General features: G+C 43.3%; 1 protein-coding gene across 3 annotated transcripts in view; it reads right to left on the bottom strand.

The window, feature by feature from the left end:
* Positions 1-7,245: 7,245 nt before the first annotated feature.
* Positions 7,246-18,109, bottom strand: part of PTPN14 (protein tyrosine phosphatase non-receptor type 14) — a 151,201-nt gene continuing 140,337 nt past the window's right edge. For 2 of the 3 annotated variants that reach the window (XM_033094102.1, XM_033094103.1), the window contains exons 17-19: positions 17,309-17,543; positions 13,445-13,608; positions 7,246-8,837 (exon numbers count right to left, since the gene is read on the bottom strand). In XM_033094102.1, the coding sequence (XP_032949993.1) occupies positions 8,709-8,837; positions 13,445-13,608; positions 17,309-17,543 (528 nt within the window). In that variant the 3' untranslated portion in view covers positions 7,246-8,708. The remainder of the gene's footprint in view (positions 8,838-13,444; positions 13,609-17,308; positions 17,544-18,109) is intronic. The other variant, XM_033094104.1, reaches the window with a different exon arrangement.

The following is an 18,109-nucleotide window of genomic DNA, read 5'->3' as shown; positions in this document are numbered from 1 at the left end:
AGTTTTAAGGCTTTTAATATTATTAAATTGAGAGGGAGTCTATAACAAAGTAGAATTGATATGAATATTGATAAATCACTCCCCAAATTAGGGAATGTCCAATAAACTTCTCACTCCCTCTCTCCCCTTACAAGTTGGTAGTAGGGACTGGACTTGCATCTTGCAAGGTAGCAAGTCTGCCACCATGGGGAGAAAAATGTGTTCTCAGGATCCCAAGTCCCAACCTGGAATGCATTTCTCACAGCAACAACCTAACAGGTGGTTGAATTTCCAGGTCAGCCCACAACAGGCAACCAGCTCTGGCTGACACATCCCTACATTTCAGCTGTGCTGAGGTCGGAAGGCTTCTGTGGGCTGACCCAAAAACCTTAAAAACAAACTGGCTTCTAAGCTGGGGACCTGTCTGTACATCGTTTGGAAATGAAATCTATTAGATGTCCATTGTTTTGAATGAATACCACAATTGGCAACATTTCATAAAACATTTCATAAAAGACCAAGGAAAGCATCAAAATACTGAATTAAGTAGTTTAACAATAGTCCAATGAAACAAACTAGATTAGTCTTAGTTGATGCAACACAACTTACATAAGGTTATATGTTTAATATAGTCATCTGCATATGTAAACCTTTTTTCCCCCAAGAATCCTCAAGCAAGGTAGCTATTAAAAGGAGCAAAGGACATACACCGAAAATCATCTCTGATGAAGAGTAACCTTCTGAAAGGATAAGGTTTTTAAGATTCCAAATAGTGGCAAGAAAGTTCAGTCAAAGGGAACTGCAGTAACATTTTACAATGTTCAAGTTGGAAAAAAAAAACAACTCTGAAATTATAGCTTTCAGTTCTAGTCTGAAGGTATTTATTAGCTAACACTGCAGTTGAGGGAGGTGGGAGGCCCCTGAGAAATGCTGAGAATGCCAGGTACCCCTGCTCTGAGAGCTACCCTAGCTAAACTCAAAGCAGGATTCCTGAGATTTTAGCAAAATAATTCCACACCAAGGCACAAAAAAGACCCCGATCCAATCTTTTCTGCTTTCTCCTAGAAACCTTTTGTCAGCTGAGAAGGCACTTGTGTTTCCCAGAAGAAGGAGATTGGGGAAGAAAGAATAGGATAAGCTACAGATTGGATCAACGGCTTACCCTACCCCTCTTTAGATAACAGAACTGACTGAAATACAACTTGTAAATATTCCCAGGGAGCCCAGAGCTTTCCCTGTTTCACCAGAGTGGCCCGTCTGTGTAAAGAGGCTATGATGAAGGGAACATGGTTCAGGAAAAAGCTAGAAACAATCTAACTACACATGCCACTAGCCAAATGCAGATACTGTGACTCTATGTAAGTTCACCTTGAAATAACACGTACTACTGCAATCATTGCTTGAAACAGGGCTGATAATTGAATCCATCTTCTCTTTCATCTCTCCTACTATTGAGTGAGGATCTATCACCAAGGGGAACAAAGGGTGGGGAAGGGCAGCCTCCTGGTGGCTGATGGCTTCGGAGCCATTCTGGTTCTTCCCATTTGCCAGATCTTACTCCTTGAAACTCTATAAACTTTAAAAATTAAAATTAAGATTTCCTGACTACATCATTTGGAGAAATCCGAGGGTGATTCTCTGAGTAGATTTAACTGTTTTGTAGGGGTTGCATGAAAAGGGTAGGGAAAGAAAAGAAAACGTGTGCTGATGAGAGCTGGTCTATCGAGCAAATGAAAACCACAGAAAGGGCAGCACAGCCCTATGCGAATGAGATGCTCTTGGAATGAAGACGTGACATCACAAAATAGTCCCGCTCATGCCCCCCACAACGAGACAAGGAACAGCTGCAGTCACTGTGCTGACATCCCAGTTTTGGTGCCCTGATTGATAAACACCACTGCTATGAAGGGGAATATACTCTGTAGGCCGCTGGGATGGCAGGAAAGAGGCATCAAGATGCACAGGCGCTGTAATGCTAACTCTTGGAGCCACGTGGGTGAGCAGAACGCTTTGCGAATAAGGCTACAAGGCAAAAAAGGGCCACCAGCAAGCGAGATGAGATGGTATTCCTGAGTAGCAAATCCAGGCAGCCATCAGAATCCATGACACAATCAAGCTGCCCTGCAACAGCGAGGACACAGTTTGAAGCCACGAGCAAGGGTGAAACACATCCCAGCGTTGCAGCTGTCTTTCTGACGGGAGCTGCCTCAGAGTTTCATCCTTCCGGCCTCGCAGACAGGAAGGTAAGATGGAGGAAAGACAGTCCAGAGTTCAGAAAATTATTTGTGAATCAATGAAAAGTTTTTGGTAGCAACTTCAGGGCTGATCTAAAAACCTCCCTCCTCCTCTCCCCAGGTGTAGCTCCTCTCTCAGCAAGCTTCCGGCACTTTCCAGCAAAAATGATCCTGATGGTCCAAAGAGTGGCAGAAGGAACAGTGACTTTTCACGCAGATGCTTGTCAAATTCGGGCTGCACATCAACTCTGGCTCTCCAGCCTTGTAACTAAATGTCCTTGAATTTATTTTTAAAATGGGAGGGCTGGCTGAAGCTCTAAATAGTACGAACTGATGCACAACCCGCCCCTTTATGGCACCAAACCATAATAAATTATCTGCTCTTGTGAAATCAATTGATGTCAGACTCTCAATGCCAGACTCATGGACATTTTAACAGAATTTTTTTAGCCTTTAGCAAACGGGAAGTTTGGCCTTGAGAAAGAACATGCAGCTAATATTAAGCTGGAAAAGATAAGAAAGGTGGCTGGATAAAAATGCTTACCCTCAAGTTTACAAGTGAAATGACAAAGCTGAGAGTAGGCAGGATAAAGGCTGAGTGTCAGGCAAGCTGGCCGTTGAGTTTCACAGGACCCCATGCATCATGGCGATTTTGGGTGCAACACATTTGGATTGGCTGAATTTGATTGGATACACCCTCACATTTCTCCCACGCATGTTGCTGCTACTTTCAACTGATGCATCCGTAAATGTTTGCTCCCAAATGTCTTCGAAGCTGAGGCAAAGACAAGAACCATTCTGCTTTCTTGCTCAGAGTTCAAGGGAAGTGTCAAACACAATTGAACATCTTAGAGATTTCCACCCTACAGGGCCAACTAGTATGTTACCCATAAAGTTGTGAGCCACTGGAAAACTTGTGCAGTGTCCACAGAAAACCCAAGTTTCTCCATTTGAAAGTAGAGCTAGATGGGTTATTTTGCTCACAAAAAGAAATCAGTAAGAGCATGACAAGTGTCTGATAAAAGACATACGAAACAATATAAAACAGCAGAAGACTCTTTGGTAAAACAAGAGGAAGCTGGCTTCCCACAAAAGGCCACCTTAAGAGCCCAACAGTGATTATTTACTGCTTCTGGAAATTTCTTACTCTAGGAGCCCAACTGTTTCTGACACTGAGGTGGAATGAAGGATAGATTATCACTAACGTGGGTCTGACCCAATCCTATCCCAAGTCTGAGCTCCCTGGCACACATCTTACAATGTCCTGCACCTTCCCCACTGCCCACCTCAGAGGATTGACACATCTCCCCAAAAAGAAAATCAGTAACTATACCCGTTTTCCCCATCAACCACACCACTGGAAGTTAGGGGGAGATTAGAAAGCACATTCTGTTTTCTGAGGGAGGACACCATACATCACTCTGCATGACCTCTGGGCTGAGGTCAGCTAATACAGATTGTACATCAAGAAAAGGACGGCGGCTGAAAACCCCACACTGATGTATGTGCCCGATGGCCAGCTCTGCCTATCAGAATCAACGGTGTACGAAAATGTCTGCCGAGTGACCTCCAAGCCCCGCGTGACTTCCAGGCCACTCACCGAGGGAGGCCAGAGTCACTAGAGCAAGGCTGCATGTTCACAGAAAGAGACAAACTACCCATCGCACACACTGTCATGTACATTAGCACCTGTTTGGAGAGACGACATACACGTTCTGACAATGAAGTTCACCAACATTCCACTGTGTGAGTGCACGGTGCAAAGTTGACGAACTTCACTGTCCGACCTCGTCTGGTGTACTGGGATCCATACTAAGGCAGGGGAAGAAATGCACTGTACGTATTAGGTTGATCTATGGAAATTTTCTTTATTGTTATTGTAAGTAAAATATGGCCCAACTATTAGAAATTTCATACAGGTCGGCCTATGTTAAGCTGGAAAAGATAAGAAAAGTAGGCAGCTCGATAAAAATGCTGAGCTACTGTACCCACTGGAGTTTATTACTGTAGCACAAAAGCTGAGAGTGGGCGGGACAAAGGTTCAGTGAGTACTGGGCAAGCCAGTGGTCAAGTCTAACAGCAGAGGCCACAAGCCCCCGCTTTACCCCCCGTCCAGGCTGATGGAGAAAGGGGCCGGGGATGACCACGTGACTCTTAGGCCAAAAAAAGGACAGATGGATGCCAATCAAAAAGTTAGTTCCTCTTCTCAGTCTAGGACTAAAAAGTTTATAAAAGTAAAATTCTCTCTATTTCGTCTCCTTGAAAGCTTATTACTCCAAAATATTGCATGTGGAGATGTTTACCTCTTCCCGGATCTGACTGTTTCCCCCCCAACTGAGGAGAGGAGCTCAGAGCTCCTTACTTTCCTGTAAAGGAATCGATGTTTGACTTACAGTAACAGTTGACATTCCATATTATTTTATATTAATTTCAGGTGTACAGCATAGTGATTAGACATTTATATAAGACGTGATCCCCCTGACTAGTCTAGTACCCACCGGGCACTACATACAGTTATTACCATATCATTGACTGTATTTCCTATGCTTTACTTTACATCCCCATGACTATTTTGTAACTACTAATTTATACTTCTTAATCCCTTCACCTTTTCCACCCGGCCCCCGAACCCCTCCCATTTATTACCCCTATAAATCTAGTACCTATCTGACACCATACATAGTTATGGTGAAGGCGAATAAGAGGTAGAAATTTCCATGTCTAAAACCAGTAAGTCATGGGGACGTAATGTACAGCACAGGGAACAGTGTCAATAATATTGTGATAGCATGACATGGTGTCAGATGGCTGCTGCACTTACAATGGTGATCACTTCTTTAGGTATATAAACGTTGAAAACCTGTTGTGTACACCTGAAACTAATATACTATTGTACGTTAGCTATATTTTTTTAAAAAATCTTAAAAAGAAATCGATGCTTGACATCCCTTTCTAATGCAGCCAAATCCTCCTTTACTTCCTGTCCAGGGAAAGAGGTGTGTATTAATGGAAATGCTACCAGAGACTCTTACTGAAAGGTGGTGTCTCCTTAGAGCTTAACGAAACCAACACAGCTCACAGGCTCGGCTCGGCTCCAGGATGAAGACATCAGATTCCATCCCCACGATTCCTCGACCAGACAAGACAAGGATGAACACGGGGTGGGGGTGGAGGGGGGTGCATCCAAATGAGTGCGCATGAAAGAAAGAAAACATTTCAACCAGACAACTTCAAAACCAGAGGCCTGAAAGTGTTGGACAGCTCTGTAGTGAGATGCCTTTTTGTTCCCCCTACATTTTTAATTTTCTCCCTTCGAACCCAACCTGCAGCAACAGACCCCAACAGCTCTAGCTTCAGACTTGATACATCATCAGGAACTCATTCCAAAAGCTCTAACTAGATAACTAATTTAATACACTTTGCTTCAAGGTTTATTCCTTGGCTTGCTTCCCAGATATAAAGCATCTCTGGGCAATTATTATGCAGATGCCACTGAAAGGACTTTAAATGGCTGCTGCTAATTTAACAGGAGATACGTTGGCATTTGCCTGAGTGAAAAGGAATGCAAAATGTGCTAAAAGATCAAACGCATTTGTTTTTAAAAAGGATGTGGACTAACTTTTAAATGTTTCCTTTGGGTTTCAATATCAACTCCGGCTAGGAAATTGGAGAGTAAACCTATTTCTTTCTTGCATGTTGTGCATTAATGAATGTTTCCATAGCCCAAGGTGGCAACAGTGGACAGGCTGGAAGGACCATGAATGAGGAGGTCAAAGGGACACCAGATCTACATGCCGCCCCCATGAGGCATCTCAACAGTGCCCCTGCTGGGGCCTGAGAGAGGAAAGTGAAATACTGATGTTCATCAAACAATAAAGCAGTAAACTGCAGACCAACTGTTAAAACAACCCTCACGGCAGAGTATCCCAAGTATAGACCGTCTCTAAAGGAAACAGATACCTCTTTGCTTGTTGACGATCCAAGTTCTGAGCATCTCATAGTGAAAAGGGTTGTGAGCTCGGTTCCACTGGAAATGCATGTCATGCTAACGATTTTCTTTTTCAGAACATCTACGCAAATTCTGGAATCTACAGAGCTCGGCTGAAGTTCTTGGACTCCTTGACTGATTCTTCAGACTCTGGAGGAGAAGACAGAAGGCCCTCCATCGCCAGATAGTCTGAGTCTAAATAAGGGAATAATCACAATAACAGCTGGCCAGATGTGAAACTGGGTTGATTCCTAGGCCAAAGTAGTTCGTCTGGAACTATGTCCACGCCCATCTGTTGGTATGTAGTGAACAGAAGTCACAAAAGCACCCTCTTTTTTCTGGTGGAGTTGATGCCATTCTTTCTTTGTATTTTCAGTTCAGGAGAAGACAAAAAAAAAAAAGCAGTGGAGGAAGACTTGGTGGAACACCACAGCGATCAATTCTAAGCACAAAACCACAATTTAAAAGTTGCACTGAAGAAAAACTAAACAGAGGAAAACTCCCCAAAATTCAGCAAGAGGGGAAAATGTGTGGAACACGATGTATTATATACGAGGTGTGATCGAAAAATACAGTGAGTGTTTAAATAAAAAATTATTACAGTAAAAGACACATTGCCATTAATCCCTCTCAAAGTACTCCCTCTTGCTTTGAACACATGTATCCCATCATTCTTGCCATTTTCTGAAGCAGTTCTAGAAGTCCTCTTTCCTGAGTGTCTTTACTTCATCCTCCATCATGACAATGCTCCGTGTCACACATCGCTTCTGGTATGGCAATTTCAATCAAATAAAAACATTACAGTGTGTCCCCATGCACCTTATTCACTGTATCTGGAACTGTGCAACTCCTGGCTCTTCCTCAAGGTCAAAATGACCATGAAAGGTAAACGTTTTGATTCAATTCAGGACATCGAGGCAGCCACGACAGCACAATTAAAGACACTCATGAAAGAGGACTTCCAGAACTGCTTTAGAAAGTGGCAAGAACGATGGGATAAGTGTGTTCAAAGCAAGGGAGAGTATTTTGAGGAAGGTTAATGGCAATGTGTCTTTTACTGTAATAATTTTTTTTTTTAATTTAAACATTCATTTCACACCTACTACTATTTCACACCTATTTTTTTATCGCACCTACTACTAACCTAAGAATTGAGGACAGTGACCAATGAAGGCACAGAAAGAGACAGACTGAGACAGCTCACACTGAGGGCAGTGTTAACACCACACGTGACCACAGAGCGGGTTTATGGGAAGAGGAGACCACCACAGGACTTGTGTGAGACGAGTTCCACTGTCTTTAGTCACGTGGACCAAGATCAGGACGACAGGGTCCTGCATGGGCTTCGCTCTGCTGTCATAGACCAAAGCCCAGAGGTGATACCAGCACAGTGAGGTCACACTCAGTGTGTCTCCTGGCCAGGGCCCTTGCTACCTGAGTGCCAAACAACCCCCATAAATCAGCTTTCCCAACTGTTTTTTTAATAATCTTTCCAATGATTTGGTGACTGATGGAAAGACAGAATACAGCCATCACCTTGACCTTCAGGCCTCTGTCCAGCACACGTATCATATTTAAATACAGTATCAAGTGCCTGCCTGTCTCCTTTCTCTTCTTGCTCTGCTTCATTATCTTCTCAATCAGGCAAGAGAGGCCTAGCTGCACAGATGGCCTGGCCCAGGGCCTCAAAGGCCACTGGCTGGGGACCCCCTGAGCAAATGGGGAGAAGCAGCAAATACTGAGGGTGCAGCTCCTGGCAAGGAAACACAGGCTCCAGAGCCCAGACTAAGGGGGGGGTTGGAAAAGGTACAACACAGATCTTCTCTTTCAACCTGGTGATGCCAATTACTACGCCGTAATGGCAGCACTTCCTCTAGCTGTTCCGTCTTTAACCCAAGGTCAGGGGTTAGGGAAAGGGAAGGAGACTACTGAGGGTGATGACAGAAAGGAAGAAGGAAGAAACCTGTCCACCAAGGCTCATGAGTCCAAAATATAACAATGTGGGTTTTTTTCCCTGCAGGAAAGGGTCTTGGCCCTTATCTCTATATTCTAGGATGAATTCATTTTCTTGCCATCTTTGATTTGGACATGAACAATGAAGCTGAAGAATTTCAGGGTTGGTTACAAATTTGGCTGCAGCTTCACAAGAGATGCATTCCCTTATGCCTCTGTCCCCCAAATGGCCCACCCGGCAACCCCCGCCCCCCACTGATGCGTTACAATGCAGATCAGTCAAAATGTGGTTCAAATGAAAAGTACTACATTACTGTGAAAACTGCATTACCATGATTCACAAACGTTATTCCAAAGGGGAAAAAAATAAATTATCTCATAAAAAATAATACATGATGTTTATGAATAAACTTGGCTTCCTTCTTCAGGGAGCCCGTGGCCTGCCGGCTCTGGCCATCCGCTCCCTGCTGAAGGAGAGAGAAGATGTTGTCTGGAGGTGCTTTCCCATCTGCAAGATGGAGCTGGGTCCCTCTTCCAGGAGCTGGGGCGGGAGGTTAAATGAGTCTGGAGTTTTGGAGGAACTGGATGAGGACCTGGTAGACAAACTTGTACTGAGCGATGGTCTGGATCATAAACATCCTTTGCTCCCTGAGGAGCCTCAGCATCATGGGCACTTCCACCTTCTGCAGGAAAAGAGAAAAAGCACATGATCCTGACTGTTTTAATCCAGACCAGTGTGTTAGAGAAAACTAGAGGCTGGAATTAAAAAGGATCGGAACTCTCAACTCTTATCATGGTCCCGGGGCTGGACTGAAGACACCTCAGCCTGAGTTTCTTCACCTGTAACTAAGGATAATGATGCTGTCCTCTAATGGCAATGTGGCCCTGCTCAAGACAGCGACGTTTCCTTAGGAATGACACGGGGGAATCAATAGTATCCACCTCACAGGATCATGGGAAGAAAAGCACGTAAAGCATTTAGCACAGGGTCTGGCACACAGTGAGTTCTGTATGAAGACTACTCATTCTCATTTTATTAATGTTAATGAAATGAGAGCAATCATGCCCGTTCTGCTACCTCCCAGGATCACGGTCATGACCAAGTGAGATCATTTACATGTAATTCTTTACAAAGCACTGTTGTCAAAACGCAACCTCTGAACAGCATGCATGTTTGTAGTGAAAGCCTTAACTGAAAACACAGTGAGTAGAAATGAGACCGCCTATGTGTAAATTCTGTGCGAATACAGAACTATGGTCAACGGAAGAGAATTAATATGGTGGGTCACTGGTGTTTGAGCAGACCACAAGCTTTCCTGGTGTCCCCTCACTTGCATCATTTCCATCCTCCTGGACCAGCCAGGGCAGAAGCACCACCAAGCCAATGATGCCATGATGGCCTCGGCCACAGCCCCTGCTCTGAGAGCTCTTAACCCAGGCAAACAACCGCACCCATGAAGTTATCAAGGACCGAGAAAGCATCTTAAGTAAAATAACAAAAACTCCGCTGTATGCCTTTTCTTACTTTACTTTCAAAAGTCAGTTCAGCTATCTCCAAACTCCGTACACCTCTGATCAACACCTACCATCCGTACTCATCACAGGTCTCCAAAACCAGTTCGGTAATGCATATCACAGATTTTAGAAAAAGTCAAGTCCTTGATAACAAGGAAAGAGAAAAGGCATGTGGATCCTCAAACTATTAGTCCAAATACAGACCCTAGACCATAAACTTTTGATGTTAACTAGTGGGTCTTTGCCTAAACTCTACTCCAAAGTGACCGATATCATAATATGCAACCTCGAGCCACCTAATAATGAACTTAACTATCATCACAGTTGATCAACATTACTCTGGGTTGGGCACTGAAGATAGAAGGGCAGAATAAGGCTGCTCCTCTCCCATTCCCAGCAAAGGCTTTGACAGAGACAGGGGCCCACAGGAGTTACGAGCGCCAGCTGTGGGTCAGGCGTCACCTGCTGAATTCCGCTCTACCACTTCCTGACTGTGGGATGTGAACACACTCCTTTATCTACCTGTGCCTCAGTTTCTCTTAGTTATGCGAATGTACTAACAAGACCCTTCTTATAGAGTTACTGTGAAGGCTACTTGAGTGTCAAGGTTCTTAGAATAGTGCCGGCACATCGTAACACTAAATACAGGTTCGCTGTTATTATATTTTCATTGTCATCATCATCATCACCTTCACCTCTCCCATACTGAACCCCCAACAACTCACTCACCTCCACTCCCACCTGCACCACTTTCATGAGCATTATCATCTCAACAGCCTGTAAAACTCAGCCCCAAGGATGATATATTATCTGATAACAGGCAGTTTGGAGACAAGACAGAGAAGGTTCTCCTGGTCCTCCACGAAGAGAGTCCCAGTGATCTTGAAGATTCGCTCCCACAGGCTCTGATGTCCATTGTCCAGAACCCAAGGAATCGTGAGGCAGCTGAACCTTGCTCAATCTTGCTTAGAAGGCCTTTTCTCCTCCCTACTCTATGAAGGAGGGAAAACTTATTCAGAAAAACAGCAAGATCAATACATCTTGCTGTACAGATCTGGTCTTTTGTAATTAGCCAATCTGGGATAGATAGCTAAATCCAGAGGGCCACGAGAGAGTATTGCAAACCATAAAAACTAGTGCTTTGTGAAAAAAATGTACGGGCATTAATATGTTGCAGCTAACACTCAGTGACCAAAAGCAATGGGCCACAAGGAAGCTTCTCGGAGCAGCCGGGGAGACAATCCTCCCACCCCCACCTCACAGTTACTTGACCTCACTGAAAGCATCTTTGTTCCAGGAAAAAGAAAAAGCATTTCACTGACAAAATTAAAACTGTATGGATTATAGAATAAAACATAAAGTAGCTTAATCCAGAAGCCATGGGAAAAAGACAGGAAAGTTTAGACAGGAGAAAAACGGGACACACAATTTCGTATTTATTTGTCAAAACCTTTGCTTAAAAAACAAATGAACAAACTAAACATGTTTCACTCTTCTCCCAAAATAAGGGTTTGACTCTTACTAGCCAGGCCTGAAGCAGAACAAAGTAGAGAAATTTTTTCTCCCTCGGACATCTACCAATAGCAATTATGGGAAATGGGACAGATAAGGCTGGCTATATTTGTGCTGGGGAAGGGAAGTGAAAACTATGAGTCATCTAGCTATCTTTGAATATCAATGGGAACAGAAGTCCTTTTTGGACTGACCACATTCCAGCAAAGAATGTTCTGGCATGCAACTGGGCATTGAGGAAATCCGCTATGTTTGGACACACCAGAGAGAATTTAATCATCACCAGTCCACGTGGGGCCCTCGTGGCCGAACCCCTCACTGTGCGCCATACTGGCTCTGACATGTGTTGTTTATGTTCTACTGGGCCAGTAACATCTGGTGATCAATGAGCCTTCATGTCATCGCATTACTGAGGCTTGGCTGTCGATGGGTCTCCAAAGAGCCCAGAACAGAACAATCCTTCATGTCAGACAAGACGGACAGAATAGCTTCTCAAGTTGAAAAGGAAGAAGGGGAAACAGAGGAGGACAGCACGGGGAATGGAGAAGAGAATGTGGCAAAGAAAGTGATAGGACAGGGGACAAAAAGACATCTGAGCGGCGAGGGGATGACGAGGCCCTTCTTCCTCCCTGGGACCCAGGGGTGTCCCCAGTGGAGCTTGGATGTGCTCCAGCCATGTGTACCCTGATTCCACTTCATCTTATTCCATCTTCCCAGCACTGAGTGGATTTGGGACTTAGTGGCAAGCTATTCACTCTACTAGCGACTTCTAATAGTGACAGGGAAGCAAACAAGAAATCTCATGTGAGACAAAGGGATAAAAACTCATAGAAGATGATGAAATATCTGTTCTGTAGTCTCAGCTGTTTCCATGAGGGGCCTTTTGCTCATCAATGGAATGTTTGTTGTTTTCAAAAATGTATAATAGGCTACATTATACCAAACCCCTCTTCTACTTTTTGGCGGCACAAACATTCATATGTACAGACTAAAAGTTTCCAAATTAACTTTTCGTAGGCAGGAACTTTTAAAAATCCTTTGAACGTGTTTAAAGTTAGCATTTATTGTTTTCCTGGAAGTCATAATATAACAAACTTCATGGGGCAATATTTGATCTGATTTTCAAACCACTGATGATGCTATTGAATAAATATGTCTATTATTACATAAATTCCTTCACAGAACATGCATTATAACATTTCCTAAGTTAAAAACTACCAAACAACCTTGAAAGTTTCCTTTGATTCTCCAAGCTGTATAATTTGGAAAATAAACAAGAATTAAATGACACTCGACGCTTAAAGGCAGAGTGAAGACAGGAAATAATTCAGGGCCAGGAGGTAGAAGATCTCACTTGTCACTTTGCCACCAACTGCTTAGAAGCCACATGGCACTGGACAAGTCACGAACTTGTTTCTGGGCCTCAGTTTCCTCATCTCTGAGGCAGGAGGACGGACATGTGCCCAGCTGGCTCCTCTATGTGGCTGCTATGAGGACTCCAACAAAGAACAGAAAGCGTGAAAGCCATTCTAGAACCCCCTGTAAATAAAAGGCAGAAGAATTGTTCTTTAGCCTTGATTGCTCTTTGTCTCAACTCCATGAAATCAAAAGCCCGTCAGCGTTAACTCGCGGACCCACAGCAGTAAGGGGAAGGCACGTACCCTGTGGACACAAGCTCAGCTACAGTCCCTTCTATGGGGAGAAGAGCTGGGCGCACACCTCAGCGAAAGCACTCAGATGCTCTGTCTTGCTGTGGTATAAGACTCCATTGCCGGTGTAGACACGAGCAAACAACAACCCCCTTTAAACAAAACTCCTCTGAAGAGCGAAAAACATTTTAAAGTACACCCATTTGCACATAGGATTTACGCCAACACACATCCTAGACAGGCAAGATGCATCTAAACTACATGCGACCGAATAACCCACCATGGAAAATCACTCACAATACAACCAGACTGTCTACCAAACACCGCAGCCTTCTGGAAGTAGATGCTGACTAAGGTCAGACTTTCTAAACGTGTCCTATCTCACACTTCCATCTCTTGTTGCGTATTATCTGGATGTCTACACAGAGCCGTGAAAGGCAAAAGATAAGAGAGGCTGTAAATGTCAGAGTCCAAGGAGGACTCAGGGGTCTGGAAAAATCTCGTCAGGACAAAGGAAATCAGGCAGTGGAAACGGAAGGGCACAGGCAAAGGTTCGGCCGTGGTGGAGATTTGTGTCCAAGGTGGGGTATACAGAGAAGCCCAGAGTGACTCACTTCATTGTGCTCCAGGCAATAGATCATCAGCTCAGAGAGAATGACCACGCCGGTCCTTCCCACCCCAGCACTGCAGTGGACGACAATGGGAGGGTGCTGGTTCTTGGTGCCTTCCAGCATGCTGTTGGTATGGCGACGGACCGACTGGATCTCCTCCAAGTAGGCTGTAAGACAAAATGCAAATCTTGTCACGAAAGTCCTACATGGCTTTGCATACAAGCCAGGGGGAAAGACAATGATGGTGAATCTTTTTTTTTTTTTAAGTGACAATAATTTACAGTTCTTACAAGACACTAATTATTTGGCTGGTACCCACTGTACAGTTCTGGATCCAGAAAGGACCAGCTGGGAGTCAATTAGTCCATGGGAGAATTTGTTCTTTAAATTAAATAGTTCTTTTTTAAAAATTAAATTCTGTTTTCCCCTCTGCAAATCCCAAAGTCCCCCAAGCAGATGATTCTCGCCATTACTTACAGCAATTCCTACTATTAACAGACTGGGATCAGAACACCAGCTAGATCCCCTTGAAATGCCCGCCTGTCAGAGCCAATTTATGGTGGGAAGAGCATCCATCTGCCCCTTTTTCCTTCCCCTCACTGAATGAGTCAATGTCAACTGGGGCTTGACTTCATTTTTAGGTTTTAAAATAGACTTCGGGGGGCCTGCTTTTCAGTTTGGAGTCCACGTGGTGATGTGTGAGTAGTTCAAGATGAGTCACCCCCAACCCCCTTTCTGGAGGCCACATGTGGGAGGGAGTCCAGCCACCTCCCCCATCCCTTCCAACATCTGCCTAGCTCAGCAGGACTGTGCAGGGGTCCGTTCACTGCTCCAATTGGGCACAAGTGAAAAATTACAGGCATACCCGTCTTAATTACTTTTTTTCATGATCACCAAAGAAAAGTATATAAATGTAAATTTCAAACAGTCTAAAAACTGGAAAAAGTACATTTGTAATTGAGATTTTGTAGAAGCTAGCTTAGGAGAGAAACAGATTTGAAGGTTCTTCACAATCAGGAAATCTCATCCTGAAGCACCAATGTACCTAAGACTAGGGGAGATGCTCAAATTGAAGAGAAAACAGTGTGTTCAAACCATTCTAGCTAATTTAAAATCATCTGCTTACATACAATTAATAAGAACTACTATTTTCCTTTATAAGTTTATATAATTACAAAGTAATCTGAAGTAGTTTACCAAAATAAACTATTACCACCAGCACCACCAGCAGTATCGTAAAATGAAATAGAACAAAACAAAACAAAAGATGGAAGACAACCTGAGACGACTAGACAGAGTAGTTGCTATCGGGTACTAACATGAGCAAAATACTGTGCATGAAAGTCTTCTTCCAATTTTTTTTTTTTTTGCAAGGGGAAATATATTGGGTAACTGAGCATTTTCTGTCTGACAACACGCAATGTTCATACATAAGAGACAAGGGTTTTCTTGTGCTAAATTTAAGTAAAAGAAATAATGATCAATAAGGCAGATGCCACCATCAAATGGAGTTTCATAAAACACAGAGAAAGTGGATTTAAAAGGATGCTTTTCCTAGCAATCACATTAATAAAGCTGTAACTCAGTGAAGACCTCTGGAGGCTGGAAGACAATTTGGCATAGGTCCTCTGTATCCGGGTAATCTAATCTAATACAGTGGTACCTCGGTTTTCAAACATCTCCATTGACAAACATTTCGATATACAAACACCGTAAATTTTATGGATATATGGTGTCATCCAATAGTCAAATTCACGCTAACTTTGCAGTTTTAGGGTTTGATTTTAAAGGTCTGGAACAGATTAATCCATTTTGCATTACTTTCTATGGGGTAACTGTGCCTCGGTTTTCAAACGTTTCAGAACTCGAACGGTATTCCGGAATGGATTATGTTTGAAAACCGAGGTACCACTGTAAAGGCAAAAATCTTCCTGCATTCTTCAAAATCTAGAGAGCCAACCCTTCTAAGACCCCACTCAGCACACTTGTCCTGAGTTTCTTAGAAATGTAAATTAATAAATTTATACTGTTTAAAAATATTCTCTATTTTTTCAGTACTTTAGATTGGCCTTCCTTCAGTTGGTTCAGATGTAAAAGATTTGGCTATAATTTTTACCACTTTATTAACTCAACTTTTTATCAGAGCTGTTAGCCATTCATCCAACCAAACTACTTTTATTGTTTCCATGTTCTGCATCTTGGAGAAAATTCTAATCACTCAATTAGCAAAAGGTTACCAGAAAGGAAGAACACTGTTATGAGGAAAGAGTTTTGTGAAGGTCATTGTTATGAGGAAAGAATTCTGTGAAAGTCATTGCCTCCCTATTAATATCTGAGCTGCACGTTTGACCTCAGGCAAATCACGAACCCTCTCTAGATCACGCTCTAGATGCTTTAATTCCAATTCTCTTTCTCTTCTCTGTCAGTGCCCAACTCCCCCAGTACCTCCATCACTGTAATGGGAAATTAAATGCCTGTATCAACGAGTAAGTATGCAGCAGAATCGTCCTGTTCGAATTTGTGAGATGGTACCTCTCGATACTTGAAAATCTATCCTGTCTCTTTTCCCCCAACCCCGCCTCCCATTCGAAAGGAATATCAAAATAAAATCAAGATGTTGACATTATGCATCATCCAGATGATGGTTCCTTCATGGATGATGGATCACAGGTTTTCCACCAGCTGGAGAGTCAGCAACGTAACGGGTATAATAATACATCTGCAGAGCGCCCTGGGACCTCCTTCCCTGCTGGGTAAGGAAGGACTGGGGTTTCCCGTCAAATGCAGGACATTTAAGCAAGGCTGTGGGAAGGAAAGGGGAGCGCTGCAGCCATCACCAAAAAGCACGTGACACTATCGATCTGACTGGCCTGGCTTTCTCATGAGACCGCGAGTGCCTTTAACACAAAGACCGTTTCATCTCTGCGTTCTAAGAGCCTGATCCACTGCCTGGCACGTGGTGGGCACACACCCAGCTTCCAGCCTTTCAAATAAAGTACTGCGTAAAAGCTGGGTGAATTCGTTTCTAAGATAAGCACATCCTGAAAATACATATATAAATGAACGAACCCAAAAATGACAGTTTTAAAAACTACAAATTGATTTCAATAATTCTTAGCATCTTAACCATAGTTATAAGAAAGTCCCGATTGAGAGTCACTACTATAGGGAAATACATGGCTTGTGAGAGCAAACTTCCATGAAAAAATAAAAAAGAAATATTTTTAAACATTTTATTGCTCTGCGGTTTATTTTATTGTGGTAAAATATACATACCATACAACCTACCATGTTAACCATTTTTTTAAGTGTACAATTCAGTGGCATTAAGTATATTCACAGTGTTGTACAAGCATCACCACTATCCTTTCTAAAATGTTTTTGTCGTCCCAAACTTTTTACAGGTTAAACAATAACTTCCTGTTCCCCTTCCCCCAGCCCCTGGTAACCTCTATTATACCTTCTATTTCTACGAGGCTGCCTACTCTGGGTACCTCATAAGTGGAGTCATACAGTGTTTGTCCTTTTGTGTCTGGTTTATTTTACTTAGCATAATGTTTTCAAGGTTCAGACATGTAGCACGTATCAGAATTGTTATATATTAACGAGCAGCTAAAGGTCTAAATCAAAATAGAAACAATTAGTTTACCCCAGTTTGAGCTTATTTGCATGAAAGGTAAAGAGAACATGACAAGTGACCTGTATCTGTCTTCTCTGTTCTACATATACTATATGAAAGGACATCTACTTCAATGGAACAATACTGTTGCCACTTAAAAAGGAAGCATTCTTTCTTTCCATTTCACCTCCAACAGATGAGACTATTGACACAGTTGGTAAAACCCCAGCGGGGAAGAAAAAACTTACACAAGAATCCTTGGACATCCTCTGGGCAGCCGTGATCTGGCCAGTCAGTGTACTGCAAATGCCACACCGTCCTTTCCTGCCCAGACAAAAGGTGCTTGACCTTCAAGCCTGTGGTTGCATAGCAACCAGAATCTGTTCGGAACTTTGTGGTGACCTTGAACTTGCCATAGGTGGCTGAGCTGTGCTTGGAACCCAGTTTAGGCCAGTATCGGTGGCTCTTGGTTCGTCCGCCCTCCTGAATCACACACAAAGGCAAAATTGGAAATAAGTCAGAGAAAGGAAGCTCTTATCCTCTTACTTTTAAAATCTGAGGACAGAGGAAAATGCAAATAGCTTCTAAGTCACCAACTCAGTAGCACTGTTCAATGTCTATCAGAGTGGATCCTATAAAAGTTAGCTAAGACCAATAACAAGATGTGCAACAGTAGTTACATCAATGGAAAATTTAAAAGATTCACAACTGAGATGCAGCGGAATGTTCTGGAGAGGAACCAGTGCAAAATCCAGAGGCAGGAATAAGTGGTGTGTTCAAGAAACAGAGCGGTGTTCAGTGTGGCACGGTTGGGTGAGTGAGGGTGGAGGTGGGTGGGAGACAGGAGGTCAGAAAGGGCCATGGTAGGGAGTTGGGATTTTACTCCATGGATAGTGAGAAGCCATCCAAACGTGATGGAGTGACCTGAGGCAGGGGAGTGACAGATTCTAGTAATCGTTCTAGGTCACGCTCCACATTTCTGATGTTCAGCCCACACTGACTGCTGACACTGTCTCCATCATCTTGTGTCAACCTCACATTTTTCCAGC

The sequence above is a fragment of the Rhinolophus ferrumequinum genome, chromosome 22 (genome assembly GCF_004115265.2).
Source record: "Rhinolophus ferrumequinum isolate MPI-CBG mRhiFer1 chromosome 22, mRhiFer1_v1.p, whole genome shotgun sequence".
Taxonomy (NCBI): Eukaryota; Metazoa; Chordata; class Mammalia; order Chiroptera; family Rhinolophidae; genus Rhinolophus; species Rhinolophus ferrumequinum.
The sequence above is the reverse complement of the archived record's forward strand: the minus strand, read 5'-3'. Positions and strand labels throughout refer to the sequence as shown.